Source organism: Hippopotamus amphibius, chromosome 3 (genome assembly GCF_030028045.1).
Source record: "Hippopotamus amphibius kiboko isolate mHipAmp2 chromosome 3, mHipAmp2.hap2, whole genome shotgun sequence".
Classification (NCBI taxonomy): domain Eukaryota; kingdom Metazoa; phylum Chordata; class Mammalia; order Artiodactyla; family Hippopotamidae; genus Hippopotamus; species Hippopotamus amphibius.
Window position 1 is genome coordinate 142,307,783 of NC_080188.1, and position 19,571 is coordinate 142,327,353.

General features: G+C 36.8%; 1 protein-coding gene across 17 annotated transcripts in view; it reads left to right on the forward strand.

Moving 5' to 3' along the window:
• The window catches only part of PRRC2C (proline rich coiled-coil 2C), a 96,761-nt gene that overhangs the window by 47,368 nt on the left and 29,822 nt on the right, over window positions 1-19,571 (forward strand). For all 17 annotated transcript variants that reach the window (XM_057729997.1, XM_057729998.1, XM_057729994.1 and 14 more), the window contains exons 13-19: window positions 4,210-4,379; window positions 4,834-5,083; window positions 6,097-6,307; window positions 8,960-11,215; window positions 13,776-13,984; window positions 17,246-17,400; window positions 18,447-19,329. In XM_057729997.1, coding sequence (XP_057585980.1) covers window positions 4,210-4,379; window positions 4,834-5,083; window positions 6,097-6,307; window positions 8,960-11,215; window positions 13,776-13,984; window positions 17,246-17,400; window positions 18,447-19,329 — 4,134 coding nt within the window. The remainder of the gene's footprint in view (window positions 1-4,209; window positions 4,380-4,833; window positions 5,084-6,096; window positions 6,308-8,959; window positions 11,216-13,775; window positions 13,985-17,245; window positions 17,401-18,446; window positions 19,330-19,571) is intronic.

Here is a 19,571-nt window from a genome sequence, read left to right on the forward strand (position 1 = left end):
AAAAGTGGCAAAAGGAGGCCCCCGTGTCTTGTTCCTGATCCTAAAGAAAAAGCTTTCAGTCTGTCAACATTGACTGTGGTGTTAGCTGTGTTTCTCATAAGTGGATTTTATTATGTTGAGGTAGTTTCCTTCTATTCCTAATTTGAATATTTTTATCAAAAAATGTTGAATTTTGTCAAATCCTTTTCTGTGCTAATTGTGATGATCGTGTGTTATTTTCCCTTCATTCTGTCAATGGGTAATATATTGATCGATTTTTGTGTGTTGAACCATCCTTGCATGCCACGAATATATCCCACTTGGTAATGGTGTATAATACTTTTCAGTATACTGCTAAATTCTGTTTTCTAGTATCTTGTTGAAAATTTTTGCATCAGTGATCATAAGAGATACTTGTCTGTAGTTTTCTTGTGTCCTTGTTTAGCTTCATTATGAAGATGATGCTGGCCTTGTAAATGAATTAGGAAGTGTTCCCTCCTCTTCAGTTTTTTGGAAAAGTTTGAGAAGGATTGATGTTAGCTCTTCCAGTGTTTGGTAGAATTCACCAGTGAAGCCATCAGGTCCAGGGCTTTTCTTTGTTGTGAAATTTTTAATTACCAAGTCAAATCTCCTCACTAGTTAAAAGCCTCTTCACATTTTGCATTTCTTTGTGATTTAGTGTTGGTAGATTTTTTGTTTTTAGGAATTTGTGTATTTCATCTAGGTTATCCAATTTGTTGATGTGTAGTTGTCCATAATTCTCACACAGTCCTTTTTATTTCTGTAGAATTGGTGGTAATGTCCAAATTTTCATTTATAATTTTAGTAATTTGAGTCTTCTTTTTTCCTTAGTTCACCCTCCCAGCTAAAGATTTGTCAATTGTGTTGATCTTGTCAAAGAACCAATTTTTGTTTTCATTGATTTTTCTCTATTTTTCTGTTGTCCATTTTCTTGATCTCTGCTGCGATGTTTATTTCCTTCTAGTAACCTTGGGTTTAGTTTGTTCTTATTCTCGTTCCTTAAGTCATAACTTTAGGTTATTGATTTGAGAGCTTTCCTGTCTTTCAATGTAAGCATTTATAGCTATAAATACCCCCTTTACTTTGCTTTTGCTGCATCCCATAAGTTTTGGTATGTTGAGTTTTTTGTTCATCTCTTAAATATTTTCCAATTTCCCATGTACTTTCTTTTTTGATCTTTTGGTTGTTTAAGAGTGTATTGCTTAATTTTCATAGATTTGTGAATTTTCCTGGTGATTTCTAACTTCATTCCATTGTGGTTAGAGAAAATACTTTATATGATGTCTATCTTTTTAACTCTTTCGAGAGTTAAATTGTGGCCCAACATGGTCTGTCCTGGAAATGTCCCTTGAGAATAATGTGTATGCTGTTTTTGGGTAGTGTTCTCTATATGTCTGTTGGATCCAGGTGGTTTATTAAGTCCCCCATTTTTTACTTATCTTCTGTGTGGCTATTCTATCCATTATTGAGATTGGTTTGTTGAAGCCTCTGTTAGTGTACAACTATTTATCCCCTTAATTCTGTCAGTATTTTGCTTCAGTTTTGATGGTCTGTTACTAGGTCTGTAAGTGTTTATAATTGTTGTACCTTGCTGTATTGAACCTCTTATTAGTATTTAATGACCTTCTTTGTCTCTTGTAAAACTTCTTTAAAGTCAGTTTTGTCTCATATTTGTGTAGCCACCCTGCTGTCTTTTGGTTACTATTTCCATAGAATATCTTTATCCATCCTTTCATTTTTAATTTATTTGTATGTTTGGATCTAAAGTGAGTTTATTGTAGATTATCATATAGTTAAATGACCTTCAGTTCTGTTTCTTCTGCAAAATTGTATTAGCTTCATAGTTAAGAGATGCTGATTTTTCTACTCTTTTCTGATTCCATGACATTTAACTAAATAAAATCTCATTTGTTCACATATGTTAATACCTCTAAAACTTAAGTTGAATAGAGCTTAATGGAAATTTTGGATTGTCATAATTAAATGACTGTACTCAGTTCATAATTTCGTATTTGTTTTTTCTACCAGTTTGCGAATCAATGCTTCCGTAGGTCATTTATATACTTACCAGACTGTAATTAGGCTTTTTTTTTTTAAGCCTTTGCTGGACTTCCCTGGAGGTCCAGTCGTTAAGACTCCGTTCTTCTACCACAGGGGGTGTGGGTTTCAGTCCCTGGTTGGGGAACTAAAAGATCCTGAATGCCACACAGCATGGCCAGAAAATAAAAAAGGCCTTTGCTGGCTATAATCAACTTTTTTGTTCTTCCCCAACTTGGCTTATAAACTCTAATTAATAAAACTTTGCTCCGGACTTGCTATGAAATTCAGTTTAATGAACAGCTTGAGTTAACAGTGATTTAAAATAGAAATAGTTTTATTTCGGTATGTTTTCTGTTATGGAAATACTGATTTTTTTTTTAATGATTCCTTTTGTTTTTGTTTTTTTAAGATTTTTTTGATGTACACCATTTTTAAAGTCTTTATTGAATTTGTTACAGTATTGCTTCTGTTTTATGTTTTGGTTTTTTGTCTGGGAGGCACATGGGATCTTAGCTCCTTGACCAGGGGTTGAACCCACATCCTCTGCATTGTAAGGCGAGGTCTTAACCACTGGACCGCCAGGGAAGTCCCTGAAATTTTTTTGATGTCAAAACCATGCTCTTTTTGTAAGACCCTGCTGTTTGAAGTTATAAAGCTATTTAAAGTTTTGCTTTTAAGTATTTATATTCTGGGTTACCTTCAAACTTGGTCCTTAATGTAGCTATAAGAAGAGTAAGAGTATTTTAACTCAACCTTTTAAAAAAATAAGTTACAGCCTATGAGGACTATTTGTTTAGTTACCAGATTTCACAAATGTTTATATTAAGCAGTTTAGAGGTAATTTGATATTGATAATGGGCTTTTATTATATATCATAAGCACTTTGCTGGAAACACTCAAAAAGGGTAATTTCTCATCACAGAAATGAAAAACGTTGGTATACTTTATTTTTTTTCTTCAGATCTTTATTGGAGTATAATTGCTTTACAATGTTGTACAGTTTCTGCTGTAGGTATGTTTTAAAATTGATGAATTCTGAAGAAGAACAACCTGAGGTAATCTCATTAACAATTAATGAGAAAGGCCCATGGATTAAACATAAGAAAATTCATTTTAGTCCTAGTCCTGCCAGTGAGTACGTGTATTGATGCTGATTAATTAATGTAACTCAGCAGTCACTATGTATACATGATTAATGGTGATTTTGTTTTTAATAATTGTTGTTTAGTGGCACTTTTATTTTCATTCACATTTTATATATCCTCTGATGGCAGTTTAATTTTAGCTGGGTTTATCAGTGAGATGTTGCCATTTCATTTTAAAATGTTGCACCTATTTGGCTCTCTTTTACCTCTAATGTTTTATTATTTTTTCCAACATTTTTAATACAGACAAAATGTGATTTGTGATTCTTTACCGCATGGTTTTACATTGGCATTATTACATTAGCTTTCCCCTTAAAATCCACCCCTGATTCTCTGAGAAAAGAATTTATAGCATGCATGGCTTTGTAATTGTGACAAATGGCATTCTCTAGAATGAATATGGCTCTGGTTTTCTTTGGGAAGAGAACTTTTTTTGGGTAGTGGGATATGTGTGATTCTCCTTTTCATGTATCGTAATTAATACCCCCTTTACATAGAATAATGATTTATATGTTTGAAGACAGCTGGTGATCACTGTTGTCATCAGACTTAGATTCATTAGTTTTCTTTATAGATAATAGTCCCCTGATCAAAAAAACTTTTAAGTAAACCAGTGTGTTCTGTTTTAAGTATTTATAGGCCATTTGTGTTTTCACCTATGTGAAAACCACAAGTAAATGTTGACTGTATTGTTAATATTTATTGAAACAGTGAAAAATAGGTAGTTTTTGAAATGGTTTATTATCACAGAATATCAATTACAGACTTCTGTATGGTAAAGCATTTGGACATGTGTTATCTGTCTTAAGAATCCAGCTTTGAGAAAATCTAATTGTTTTGTTAATGTAATATTACCTCATAGTTGCCAATATTAAAATATAAAGAGCATTTTAGAGTGAGGATGCTTTCTTCCTCATTAACTTTTTAAATGTATCAATCTAATTATTTCACTCCAGTTTGAATAACTTGTATTTGTTAAGTGTTGTAGATGAGTATAATTATCTTTCACCTTTTCTTTGGGCAGAAGATGACCCAGTTTTCACTAGACAAGATAGCAATCGCAGTGAAAAAGAGACCACACAAGTAGCACATGAAACAGAACCAGAATCAGGGTCTCAGCCTCGGCCTGCTGTATTATCTGGCTATTTTAAACAGTTTCAGAAGTCTTTACCACCACGATTCCAGCGGCAGCAGGTAACAATGAAAACATTTTTATCCTGGACGTGTGATTGAAAAGGTCTATTGTTCAGTAGTATAAGAAATAATTTAACATAAAACTCGAAATACACAAAGCATATAAATTTTCCCTGAAAATTTTCCCCTTTTTAAATTAGTAAAAGTTTGTTGATACAGGCTTTACTGTAAACTTCTATGTCATTCCTTTTTCCTTCTGCCTCATTTACAGAAGCCATCTTCCTTTCTAGGAAGTGTTTTCTGCAGTATAATTAATAAGTGATTAGTTCCTTAAGTCAAGTATAAGGCAAAATGTCCTAACTTTTCCTTTGTTCATCTGTCTTGCCACCTCTCACCGTCAGATTCTTTTCCCTCAAGGTTTCCAAAAAGCCTATTTTCTGATATGATTGATTATATTAATTTATCACATGGAACTAAAGTCTCAAGGTGTGGGATCATGCTTTTTTTTTTTCAGGAACAAATGAAACAGCAGCAGTGGCAGCAGCAGCAGCAGCAAGGTGTACTTCCACAGACAGTTCCTTCACAGCCATCCAGTGGTGCTGTCCCTCCACCACCACACAGACCTCTTTACCAGCCCATGCAGCCTCACCCTCAGCATTTGGCTTCTATGGGTTTTGATCCAAGGTGGCTCATGATGCAGTCATACATGGATCCTCGAATGATATCAGGTAGACCTGCTATGGACATTCCACCCATCCATCCTGGTGAGTTGAAACTGGCATGGCTCATGGCCCACTTGCAGTTGTGCAGTTTCAAAGGTTTTCATTTTCCCCACGTTTTTAGTCTTAATTCCTTTGAGAGTTGTAATTTAGTAAGAACTTAAATAGGACTTCTATCATAAAATTATGTATATTCTTTCAGCACAGAGTAGTTAAATGCCAGATACTATACCAACAGTGTGGTAAGACCAAAATACTATTATTTTCTGTTTTGCAAATATTATTTTAAAATTTTCAGATGGAAAATGATATACTTAGTTATAATATCTATTATTCGCTACATTGTTTTCATTCTTTCAGGTGTTTCAGCATTTGAATTTTGTCCATAAATTATGTATTACAGATTTTCAATTTTCTCTTTTACCAGCCTACCACTTGAATTTCCTGATAGGTTAGCTAAAACAGATAAAATAGCAGTCTTCATTAGAATAAATCCAGATAATCCAGTACCAAGATGGTATAGAGGAAAATTTAGAGGTGATAAAAATATGATCAAGAATCACATCTTGATTGTAAAATTTACACTGAAAATTTACAGTTTAAGAGGCATAATTTATAGCATATTGATCAACTAATTAAACTAGATTAATGGGATTTTCTATAGAAAATATTTTTTTAGAAAATTTATCACTTGGTGTAATTCTCATGTTTAACAGGCATAGAGTCACAGTGCTTGTTATCTGATTTTTATAGGCATTATCTTTTCTTTCCTTTAAAGTAGGCTCTTCTTATGGTATTGCTTGCTTTGCCTCCTCAATTCTTAAATCTGTTTATTTAACAGCAACAGTAATAATATCATTCACAGCAAAGCTGTTTAATTTTCACTGTTTATTTTTTGAGTTAATCAGTTTTACTTGCCAGAAGTATTTTCTTGGTTTAAATATAGAAATATCTAAATAGTAATTAAGTAATAATTTAGATTCTGTGTCTATAATGATTTTGTTTCCTTCGTACTCCCCCGCCCCCCTCCCCCCATCTTTTTCTGATCTTTTGTATAGGAATGATTCCTCCTAAGCCATTAATGAGAAGAGACCAGATAGAAGGGTCACCGAGCAATTCTGAGTCATTTGAGCATATAGCTTGCTCTGCGAGAGATCATGCACTTTCCCTCCCTGAGCCTCGTATAATGTGGGGGTCAGATCCCTATCCTCATACTGAGCCTCAGCAGGCCACCACTCCCAAGGCAACTGACGAACCTGAGGATGTAAGGTAATTATTAAAATTATTAGTAGACCAGTAGAATATTGTGGGGAAACAAAAACTAATCTACCTGAAGATCATTCTGATTTAGGACTGAGCCACAGATCTGATTTTCTCCCACTTAGTATGCCTTATTTCATTCTAGGACATATTTTCCTTTTTCTGGAATTTCTGTATTGATTAGGGCATTTTGTAACATAGTTATGTACACTTAGTGAAATGCTGAAATTTAGTGGTAGATGTTAAAATTGGCAGGATTTGGCTGTTGATTAGGTACTTGCCATGTAGTCTGGCTAAAGTGTTGATGTAATTCTTCCACTAATGAGAAATGGTAGACATTTAATTACCGATATCTTATGGCAGTTTTCTAAGCCTGAGTTAAGGACAAACACTAATTTACAGAGTTACTTTGAAGTATCAGACAATTGGTGATCTCTCATAACTGATAACCATAAAGTTAAAACTTCTGCCCTTTTAAGGAATATATTTTATGATGTTTCAAAATTCTGATTCATTGGGAAAGATGGCCCTACTCTAGAGTACTCTGGTTATAAGTGGAAATTATTAGTTTTGGTGGATTAAAAATTCACATCAGCATGGTCTAAACTTCCTCTTTTTCTTAAGGAATGAGCTTCATTTGTTTTGTTTTTGTTTTTGTTTTCCCAAATTTATTTATTTATTTTTTAATTAATTAATTTATTATTTTTTGGGGGGGGTACACCAAGTTCAATCATCTGTTTTTATACACATATCCCCGTATTCCCTCCCTCCCTCGATTCCCCCCCCCACCCTCCGTCGAGTCCTCCCCACCCTCCCCATCCCAGTCCTCTAAGGCATCTTCCATCCTCGAGTTGGACTCCCTTTGTTATACAACAACTTCCCACTGGCTATCTGTTTTACAGTTGGTAGTATATATATGTCTCTGCTACTCTCTCGCTTCATCTCAGCTTCCCCTTCACCCCCCACGCCCCCCAAACCTTGAGTTCTCCAGTCCATTCTCTGCATCTGCGTCCTTGTTCTTGTCACTGAGTTCATCAGTACCATTTTTAGATTCTGTATATGTGAGTTAGCATACAATATTTGTCTTTCTCTTTCTGACTTACTTCACTCTGTATGACAGACTCTAGGTCTATCCACCTCATTACATATAGCTCCATCTCATCCCTTTTTTATAGCTGAGTAATATTCCATTGTATATATATGCCACATCTTCTTTATCCATTCATTTGTTGTTGGGCATTTAGATTGCTTCCATGTCCTGGCTATTGTAAATAGTGCTGCAATAAACATTATGGTACATGTTTCTTTTGGGATTATGGTTTTCTTTGGGTATATGCCCAGTAGTGGGATTACTGGATCATATGGTAGTTCTATTTGTAGTTTTTTAAGGAACCTCCAAATTGTTTTCCATAGTGGCTGTACCAACTTACATTCCCACCAAAAGTGCAGGAGGGTTCCCTTTTCTCCACACCCTCTCCAACATTTGTTGTTTCCAGATTTTGTGATGATGGCCATTCTGATCGGTGTGAAGTGATAGCTCATTGTGGCTTTGACTTGCATTTCTCTGATGATGAGTGATGTTGAGCATCTTTTCATATGTTTGTTGGCCATCTGTATGTCTTTTTTGGAGAAATGTCTATTTAGGTCTTCTGCCCATTTGTGGATTGGGTTATTTACTTTTTTGGTATTAAGCTTCATGAGCTGCTTGTATATTTTGGAGGTTAATCCTTTGTCCGTTGTTTCATAGGCAACTATTTTTTCCCATTCTGAGGGTTGCCTTCTAGTCTTGTTTGTGGTTTCTTTCGCTGTTCAAAAGCTTTTAAGTTTCATGAGGTCCCATTTGTTTATTCTTGATTTTATTTCCCTGATTCTAGGAGGTGGGTCAAAAAGGATCTTGCTTTGATGTATGTCATAGAGTGTTCTGCCTATGTTTTCCTCTAGGAGTTTTATCGTGTCTGGCCTTACATGTAGGTCTTTAATCCATTTTGAGTTTATTTTTTGTGTTTGGTGTTAGGAAGTGTTCTAATTTCATTCTTTTACATGTTGCTGTCCAGCTTCATTTGTTTTTAATTGTCGAGGTAGAAACATAACACGATATCTGCCCTCCTATCAAAATTTTAAGTGTATAGTACAATATTGTTAACTGTAAGCATAATGTTGTAAAACAGATGTCTAGAACTTTTTCATCTTGCACAACCAAAATTTTTTACCCATTTAATCACAACTCATCTTCACCTTCCTCCTAGTCCCTGGTAATCACACCTTCTGCATGGATGAGTTTGATTACGTTATACGGTATACATAAGTGGGATCATGCAGTATTTGTCCTCCTGTGACTGGTTTATTTCACTTTGTGGGATGTCCTCATCCATGACATAGCATATAGCAGGATTTTCTTTCTTTTTTTAATGCTAAACCGACATTCTGTTGTATGCATATACCACATTTTCTTAACCCATTCATCGGTCAGTAGACATATAGGTTGTTTCCATCTCTTGGCTATTATGAATAATGTTGCACTAAACTTTTTATCAAGACATAAAGCTCTTTGTGATTGGGATCCATTTTTTGTTTTTAAGTTAGATTATTTTGCTGCACATGTACTTGTGAGAAAGATTTTTGCCTTGATGGCTGTTATTTCTTGGAATTCTCATCCTGTAGGCCTGAAGCCCTATTGGATCAGGAAAAGATAACTGCTGCTTATCCTGTAGAACATAGTCAGTTAGAGGCTCATCCAAAAGCAGACTTTGTCAGAGAATCAAGTGAGACAGAAGTACAGAAGTTTTTAAGCAGATCAGTGGAAGATGTTAGACCTCATCATGCTGACACAAATAATCAGTCTGCTTGTTTTGATGGACCTGATCAAAAGACTGTATCCACTCCTCAAGAAGAGCGAATTTCAGCTGGAGAAAGTCAGCCTGCCCGTAAAAGAAGTGTTTCCCATGGATCTAATCATATTCAAAAATCAGAGGAGCAGAGAAATGAGCCATCTGCAGGCATTCCTAAAGTAACTAGCAGATGCAATGATCCAAAAGAATCTGCAGAAAGGCCAGAAGAAAAACCAAAAAAAGAGGGCTTTATACGATCTTCTGAAGGACCAAAACCTGAAAAACTGTATAAATCTAAATCAGAAACTCGTTGGGGTCCAAGGCCTAGCTCCAACAGAAGAGAAGAAGGTAATGACAGGCCTGTGAGAAGATCAGGTCCTATTAAAAAACCTATACTTAGAGATATGAAAGAAGAACGAGAGCAAAGGAAGGAGAAAGAAGGAGAAAAGGGAGAAAAGGTCACCGAAAAAATGGCAAAACCTGAAAAGACAGAAAAGAAAGAACCTCTTCCTCCACCCCCACCACCTGTGGCACCAGTTCAGCCACAGTCAATTCCACCGCCACCTCAACCAGAACCAGAGAAATTTCCTTCAGTAGAAACTTCATCTTCAACTTTGGTGCAAAAGCCACCTCAAGATACTGAGAAGCCTTTGGAACCTATAAGTAGTGCTGAGGTAGAGCCTGCAGCTAAAACTGTAAACCAGCAAACTGTCACAGCACCAACAGTCAAGGAAGAAAAGCAACCCGAGAAAGTCATCAGCAAAGACCTTGTTACAGAGAGGTCTCGACCAGATTCAAGACCAACAGCTAAAAAAGAACCAATTTTACCCCCTAGGACCTATTGGAAAGAAGCTAGAGATAGAGATTGGTTTCCAGATCAAGGATACAGAGGTCGAGGCCGAGGTGAATATTACTCCAGAGGGCGAAGCTATAGAGGCTCTTATGGAGGGCGTGGCCGGGGTGGTAGAGGGCACACTCGAGACTATCCTCAGTACAGAGACAATAAGCCACGAACAGAACATGTGCCCCCAGGACCCCTCAGACAGCGAGAAGAAAGTGAAACACGAAGTGAGAGCTCTGACTTTGAAGTTGTTCCCAAAAGAAGACGACAACGAGGTTCAGAGACTGACACAGACAGTGAAATTCATGAAAGTGCAAGTGACAAGGATAGTTTAAGCAAAGGTAAACTTCCCAAAAGAGAGGAACGGCCTGAAAACAAAAAACCTATAAAGCCTCAGTCTTCTTTCAAGCCTGAAAATCATGTCCGAATAGATAGTAGACCTCTAGAAAAACCTTTTGTAAGGGACGATGATAAATCTAAACCAGGCTTCCTTCCTAAAGGAGAGCCTACGAGGCGAGGCAGAGGGGGAACATTCAGACGTGGTGGAAGGGATCCTGGAGGTCGCCCATCACGCCCTTCCACTTTACGAAGACCTGCTTATCGGGACAATCAGTGGAACCCAAGGCAGGCAGAAGCTCCTAAACCAGATGATGGAGAGCCACCAAGAAGACATGAGCAGTTTATTCCTTTACCAGCAGATAAACGGCCTCCAAAATTCGAGCGGAAATTTGACCCAGCTAGAGAGAGGCCCCGAAGGCAGCGTCCTACCCGACCACCGAGGCAAGATAAACCTCCCCGATTTAGACGGCTAAGAGAGAGGGAGGCTGCTTCAAAAACCAATGAGGTGGCAGTGCCCACTAATGGCACAGTTAGTAATGTGGTTCCAGAGCCAGTTAATACTGCTGGGGATATTTCTGGGAATAAGACACCAGACTTATCTAATCAGAACTCTTCAGATCAGGCAAATGAAGAATGGGAAACAGCTTCTGAAAGCAGTGATTTCAATGAGAGGCGCGAAAGGGATGAAAAAAAAAATGTTGATTTGAATGCACAAGTGGTTATAAAGCCTGGAGAGAATGTTTTACCTCCAAAAAGGGAAATAGCAAAGAGAAGTTTTTCTAGTCAGAGACCTGGCATTGATCGCCAGAATCGGCGTGGCAACAATGGTCCACCCAAATCTGGAAGGAATTTCTCAGGTCCTAGGAATGAAAGGAGAAGTGGCCCACCATCAAAAAGTGGAAAACGAGGGTGAGTATTTTGTGATGTATATCATTACTTTTGCTTGTTTTTTGTTTAACTGGCCACGCCACGTGGCTTGTGGAATCTTAGTTCCCTGACCAAGGATTGAACCTGGGCCCTCGGCAGTGAAAGTGCAGAGTCCTAATAACCACTGGCTACTTCTGCACCTTTAGGAAAGCTAAAGGTATACTTTTTGGTTGAACTGTGCAAAGAAGCCAGTCTAAAGAGGACCAGGACTTTCTTCTGTAATTTTTTTCTATTCTAAAAGTGTAAAGGTGCTTGAGAAGAGGGTTAGTGTGTCTCCAGAGTCTTTGCCAATTGTCACATTACATTTCTCAGAAGGCTCCTGTTAGGAATTTGCAGCTTTGGGAAGATCTACACACCTAGGACAGGATGTATGCAATGTCTTCCATCTGGTAAATCATTTTACTGATGATGAATAGCCCGCCTTTCTTTCTTGGTTTCTCTTTGGAAAACTGGCGCTCACAGATGTCCTCTGAGACTTAAATTAATATGTCATAACCATATACAGTCACTCTACTGGTTTCTAGAGAGTGAATGTTGAAACTAAAGGATAAATTATATTCCCCTCTCAAGTTGCAAACCTGCAATAAATGATCCAGCTTAGAGAGAAGCTTAGAAAACAAAGTCCTGCACAGACACCAAAGCATACCATAAATACCATGTCATTGGTGGTGTTTTTAAAAGAGTTTTTCTCAACTATGCTAAGCTTGGTCTGTTCCTTTTAAATATTAAAATGTTGGTTATAGTAAATTATTATTTTTTTTTAGTATTAGGAAACATAATAAAGTGGCATTATTCCTAGTTTTAAATCTAGGCTCTGGTACTTACTAGTTGTATAAACTCTGTTTCCTCACCAGTAAAATGGGGAGAAAGTAATAGTACTTATAAAAATGTGTGAAGATTTAGTGACATGATATTTGTGAAACACTTAGTATAATTCCTGATATATAGTAAGCAACTGTTATCATGGTGTGCATGTTTTTTAAAAACCAAATTGCTAGATTTGCAGCCTGAGCTGATAAGAAATTTGTTCAGACAAAATAATATCTTAATCTGCATTGGTTAGTTACTTACACTTAGCATTTCAGATTATTGTACCAATCAGCAAAAATATTTTTGCTTTCTGATTATTTAGAAAAATTCCAGGGAAATAATACTATAAGTTGTGTTTCTTGAGTACCTGCTTAACCCAATTTCCATCTCCCTTTAAAAGTCAAAAGGATAGGATAACATATATAGTTATAATAACAGTGTATCAATAATTGTTGACGATAACCAAACTATTAGAATTTCAGTTAATAATATTCAAGGGAAAAATTGATCTGATTTATGTGCACTGTAGATCTCAACTACTTAGCAAGACTTTTGTGCCATGTAGACAGTAACAACTTTGAGCCTGCAGAAATAGCAGTTACTGGCTGTAGTTGAATGTTTTGAAGAGTCACATTTAGAGGAAATGAGTTAATTCTTCACGTTTGACGTCATGCTTTTTGTCAGGCTCTCGTTAAGCTCTTGAATAATACTGTAGACTGAGCTGAAAATGAATTGGTAAGCCCATTTTTCATGATGTATTTTCATGAAGTTTTTTTTTAAGAGTTTTTAATATATTTTTTAAATTTTATTTATTGATTGATTTATTGGCTGTTGGGTCTTCGTTGCTGTTAGTTGCAGAGAGCAGGGCTACTCTTCATTGCAGTGCACAGGCTTATTGCAGTGGCTTCTCTTGTTGCGGAGCGTGGGCTCTAGGCACGTGGGCTTCAGTAGTTGTGGCATGCAGGCTCAATAGTTATGGCTCACGGGCTCTAGAGTGCAGGCTCAGTAGTTGTGATGCACAGGCTTAGTTGCTCTGCAGCATGTGGGATCTTGCCGGACCAGGGAATGAACCTGTGTACCCTGCATTGGCAGGTGGATTCTTAACCAGTGCACCACCAGGGAAGTCCCTTTCATGAAGTTTTTATAAAATGAACTGAAGAAGAGAATTTGTTAGGGGGGGAAGAGCCCTGTAGAAATACCTTTGGCTTCTGAAGTGAATCGTTCCCCTATTAAAACTGTTTTTTAAAATATTTACGTATATGTAAATCTGATTGAACTTTAAAAAATATATGTATACTCGTAATGTAAGCATAAAATTCTTCAGAAATTTTTTTCATATGCTGCCCTCTTCTGGAGAAGATCCGCTAGTGACTACTTTGGACTGGCTTGGATCACAGAAATATTCTGCTATGAACAATGTTGATTAGCTTACTTATAATATGACAGAATAAGAATAGGCACAATAAGAACCTTCAGGGGATAATTAGAATTCTAGAATTTAATTGCTGGAAAGAACTCTTAAGGAGCTAGTCTATGTCCTTTATTGGGAAGCTCCATTTTAGTGAAGTTGAACCCAACAAAAGTCACTAAGGTTTGTTGGTTTTAGAGTTAGGGTCTTCTGTCCCACTGTTATTTTTTCTTAGATTGAACTTTAGAAACTACCACTAAGAATATTTTTCTTTTGTTCGGGTATGTGGAGGTAGTAATAAAATCTCAAATTATTATTTCATAGGCCATTTGATGACCAGTCCGCAGGCACAGCTGGTGGTGATCCTGTCAATGGCAGCTCTGCATACCACCAGGAAGGAGCACCTAACGGTACAGGACAAAAGAACCCCAAAGATTCTACGGGGAAAAAAAGGGAAGACCCCAAACCAGGCCCTAAAAAACCCAAAGAGAAAGTGGATGCATTATCACAGTTTGATCTCAACAACTATGCAAGTGCGTCTCAGGTCCCTTTTATCTATCTGTCTGTCTGTCTGTTTGTTACATTTAAAAAGATACTATAAATAAAGAAGACATCAAAAAAGAGTTGGACTTCAAGGTAGAGATAGAGACTGGTTACGAATCACTAACTGATATAGCTTTCACTAAAATAACACCAGCTTTTAGCATAGCCTTGAGTACTTGATAAAATTCTTGTTAAAGATAATCCACAGAGTTTCACTGTTCTTCTTAAAAATAGGGGGAAATTAACCACTCTACCTTGCTAAACAGATGTGGGGAAGCACAGAAAACCAAATGACAATGCTTAATTATATCTGTACATATGCTGTGTCTGAAAAGAAAGAAATGTTAACCTCAATGAGTTATGACCTTGGTAAAATTGGTGTCTAAGATATAGTAAGTAGAGAATAAATAATAGGATGGGGGCTAGTGTTGCTATGGATAAATACTTTCAGAAAGCCATGGAGTGATAGGATATCAAATGTGAGTATAACACAGCAAGAAGGAAATATTTGATGAAGAAGTTAACGAGGAATCTCTGTAAGTAGACACTTACATTGATACATATAAAAATGTGCTATTTGCCATTCATTCAGATGAGACTTAAGCTGGAAATACTGAATAAGATTGAGAGATTTGCGAAGTTAAGATCAAATAGTAGTAATGGGAAGCTTTTGTTAGGTACTGTTGTTATTTTAGTATTACACATGTAGATGAGAGTTTTCTTTCATCTAGTTAATAGTTATACATATTAAATTTGATTTGGGCCCAGGACCTTGGCATTATTATTTCTAGACCAACGGTTCTCAAAGCATGGTTCTCAGACCATCAACATCACCTGGAAAATTTGTGAGAAATACAAAATCTTAGGCCTCACCCCAGACCTACTGAATCAGAAACTCTTGGGAGTGTGAAGCAGTCTGTGTTTTAACAAGTTCTCCAGGTGATTCCGATGTACACAAACTTTTGAGAGCTAATTCTAGAGTACCATTTTAGGATTCACGTGGGAAAGAAATAAACCTAACTACACGTTTTAAGAATTTTTAGATTCTTTAGAACTGTGGTTCTTAACATGGATGATTCTGTACTCCAGGGGACGTTTGACAATCTCTGGAGACATTTTTTGGTGTCACAACTGGTGGCTGGATGCTACTGATGTCTTAGTGGGTATAGGCCAGGAACGCTGCTAAACATCCTACAGTGCACAGGACAGCTAGCTCAAAATGTCAGTAGTGCTAAAGTTGGAAAGCTCTGATTTAGAGAGAGCGATTAAAGTAAATCCATAGGAAGCTTGGATTCTAATCTTATTGTGGGTCCACGAGAAGAGACTAACAACATCCATCAGAGCATCACAGTTGGAAAATGACAAGTGAAGATTACAGAAGTCCACAAAACATGGCAGATTGTATTCTCAAATATTTGTTTACTAGTTTTTCTTTTTCCAAACAACTTTTGGAGTAGAATTTTGCAATGTATTATATTATTGGATTAAGACATAAAAAGGTAAGAAGTCTATTATTTCTGAATTGATGATGGGAATTGAGCTGTTAGTTTTAACTTGTTGAAGTTAATTTTGAGTCATCTTTAGGTTCTTTTCCTAAAAATATTCTAGAATTTCCTTAAAATAGTCTCTAATGTCCCATTAGCCCAAAATGTTACAAAGCACCAGGCAAGAACAGGATGTTGAAAACCAGATATTGTTCACATGTGTATAAATGCCTTGTGTAGCTGAGTGAACTATTCGAAAGGTTTGTAAAGGAGCTGTTAGGCAAGAAAATTAAAATGAGTGACAGCATGACTTTGGAGACGAGCTTTACACACAGACACTTTCTAGTTTAAGTTGAAAAACTGAGACGAATTTGGAATTATGAAGCGGTCATTTCACAAGTCTGAAATATTGGCACTCATGACATCCTTTGAAATGTTGGACTAAAACCTTGCATTGAGATGAGCATTTACTCCATTTTACACAGTTAATTTCTTAAAGGATTTAAAACACAAGTAGAAGTGTCATAGATAAATCAGAATCAGTGGGTTTTCCCTTTGAAATCAAATTTTTATTAGAAAAACAGAATAACAGTAATAGGTTTATAAAGAGTGAAAGCCAGTCTTAGTATTTATTTTTTGTTCCCCTGTCAGATTTTGTATAAATGCAGATTTTTAGCTTAATTTAAAAAGAACTGTTTGCAAGTAGATTCCCTATGATCCACTCCATGGGCACATTCTCTTGCCACCCCCCGCAAGTTATCACTGTTCTGAATTGTATATATACCATTCCCAAGCAAGTATCTATTTTTATTATATGCGTTTCCCAATCAAAACATACACTGTTAGCAAAATTAAAACAATTTATTTGAATTGCCTTACCCTTTTCTTATGTTTATTGTGCGAACATTATACCCACAACCCAAAATCACATCACCTGGACTATTTTTCTTTTTCTTTTAAGTGTTAGTTAATGGATCTAGATTTCTTATACTCACTGGAATATAGAATAATTTAACAAGATAGCTAGAATAATTGTTAGACAATGAGTTGAAAGTATATCTTGAATTATTCTTCTGCTGGGTTATTATGATATATGTACATCTGTGCCACTTTGCATTCACATGAAACTTTAACATATATTTCATGTTTTTAACAGCTCCACATTGTAGACAATAATCTACATAAACTATAGAGGCATTAAGAATCGTAAGACAGCTTAGCTTGTCAGCACCGCATCCTTAAGCAAGTCAGCCTCTCAGAGCTTATTACATCCTTTGAAAAGGAGAAACAGAAGTAATACCTATCTCTTCGAATGGTTAGATGCAAATGAGTTAAAGTGCTACATAGATCCTTACAGCACAATACATATCTTGAGGCTGGAAGAGGTAGAGGTTAAGTGATTTGACTAAGATAAGACAATTTTGATTTTTTTTTTTTTTTTTTTTTTTTGGAAAAAAGTCATTACCACTACACTGCTTAAGAAAAAAAAGATGTATTCATATATCATTCAAAGTAGATAGTCTCAGGTCTTTTATTTTTAACCTTATTTATGAAACCTTTTCCTATATCTGTGAAATCTTCAAATTTTACTGCTAAATGGCCATTTTATGGTGAGGGAAATGAGTTATACTATGAGTTATAAGAACCAGATCTTTGCCTTGTCTTTTTTTCTTTTATTTTTTAATCACTACTGGACTAAACATTTATATTTATCTTTTCAGTTGAAAAAAGGAAAATATTACTTTAAATCTTTTTCTGTACCTTTAGGTGTTGTTATAATTGATGACCATCCTGAAGTAACAGTAGTTGAAGACCCCCAGTCAAATTTGAATGATGATGGTTTTACTGAAGTGGTATCCAAAAAACAACAAAAGCGTTTACAGGATGAGGAACGCCGAAAGAAGGAAGAACAAATCATACAGGTAGTGTTTCAATTTGTTGCTAGTTATTTAGATTGTTACCCAAAATATGTTAGGAAATGGTTAAGGTTTCTATCCACCTATTCAAGTGTTGAGAATGACCTGATTTTTCACAACTTTAAACTGTTTTTAACCAGAAAGAGGTAAATTTTAAGTGGAATGTAATCACTGTAGCTCACCGTTTGTCTTAGAGAAGACCATCTTTACTTTATTTCAAAACATATCTTATTTGCCCCATCTTACTTCGTTGCAGAGTTAGGGTTAATTTTAAGTCATCTTGGAAATCTCATGAACACAACTGCCATGATCTCTAATAACTTGCAGATTCTTCACCTGTACAAGTTTCTGTTGTAATATAAATTGTTTCATTTAAATACATAGTATGAATCATGGTAAGTTATTTCCTTTAAATCAACCCAAACACCCATTTTATTAAATGATGACACAAGATAAAAATAAATAGAGCACATGGGTCATAGGGATAAAGAACCCTAATGGATGAGAAGGCTTAAAGCAGGAAACACTGTAAAACTTCCTATGGGGATGGCAACATTGAGTTTTAATTGAATATAATTCTCGGGATTAGATATTTTCAGAAGCCGTTTGTTATTATTTTTTTAGGAAGGTACATTAGTGCATATATCCGGTATAGCATAACACCCAGCAACACTCCCATAATTAATGTTTCTGTGGCAAACATGAGTTGAGTGAAATTAGTAAATTTTTTGTCAGGTAGGGTCAGATTTTACTGCCAGATTAATTTAGTGCGAATTTACTTAACTTCTTTAATTTCAGAATCGTGGAAAAGAGATTGTGGATCTGTATATCAACAATATATAATAAATATCTGTCTTTTTTCCTCTATAGCATCTTCACTTCTCATAATTTAGACTCTCATTAACAACCTTGATGTTCTTATTCTGTCAAGTAGCTATCTTGTAAAGTAAAGGAGCTAAATTAACAGTAGGTAGCTTTGTTGGAATATCTGTTCGTGAGCTGTTACTTTGAGCTGTGTTATTGACACAAATGATCCCTGCAAATTTTTTAAGGTCTGGAATAAGAAGAATGCAAATGAAAAAGGAAGAAGTCAGACTTCTAAGCTCCCGCCAAGATTTGCCAAAAAACAGGCTACGGGAACCCAGCAAGCACAGCCTCCAGCTTCAGCTCTGGCCTCAGCTCCAGGTCCAGGTTCCACCTCAGCTCCAGTTCTAGCCACAACCTCAGCTCCAGTTCCAGCCTCAACCCCAGCTCCAGTTCTAGCAGCACCCTCGGCTCCAATTCTAGTCCCAGCTGCAGTCCCAGTCTTAACCTCTACCTCAGCTCCACTCCCAACCTTAGCCTCAACCTCAGCCCCAGTTCCAGCCTCCACCTCAGCTACAGCCACAGCCTCTTCTCCAGCTCCAGCTCCAGCTCCAACCCCAATGCTTGTGTCAGCTTCCACCCCAGCCTCTGTCCCCATCCTTGCCTCAGCCTCGATTCCCATCCTTGCTTCAACCCTAACGCCAACTTCAGCTCCACCTCCAGCCATCTCAGCCCCAACTGCCCCCACCTCAGCTCCAACTGTTCCTGCCTCAGCCCCGACTGTCCCAGCCCCAGCCCCAATCCCAACCCCAACCCCAGCCCCAGCTCAAGCCCCAGCCCCAACCCCTGCCCTAGTCCAAGTCCACGTCTCAGTCCCAGCCCCCAATGCCCCAGCCCAGACTCAGGGACAGACTCACAAACCAGTCCAGAGTCCACTGCAGACTACAACACAGTCTTCAAAACAGCCACCTCCTTCAACTAGACTACCTTCAGCTCAGACACCTAATGGCACAGATTATGTAGCCACAGGAAAACCCATCCAGACCTCACAGTCACATGGTACTCTTACAACTGAATTATGGGATAACAAGGTGGCCCCACCAGCTGTGCTGAATGACATCTCTAAGAAATGTAAGTGTGCAACAGAGAAGTGAAGGGTGGGGAGTGACATGGGAATTTAGGGTTTGTTTTCAATTTTATTCATATACTCAGTATGTTTTTTTTCTAGCCATCTCTTTTTTTTCTTAGTAGGAAACAGTAATCTTTTCTTAGCTTCCTTTCTTAAAACCTGTTTCTAAGACAAATGTGTTATATTTTTAACAGCCTTAGTTTATGAATGCAACTTTGTGTTGATAAAACAATGTACAGTGTTT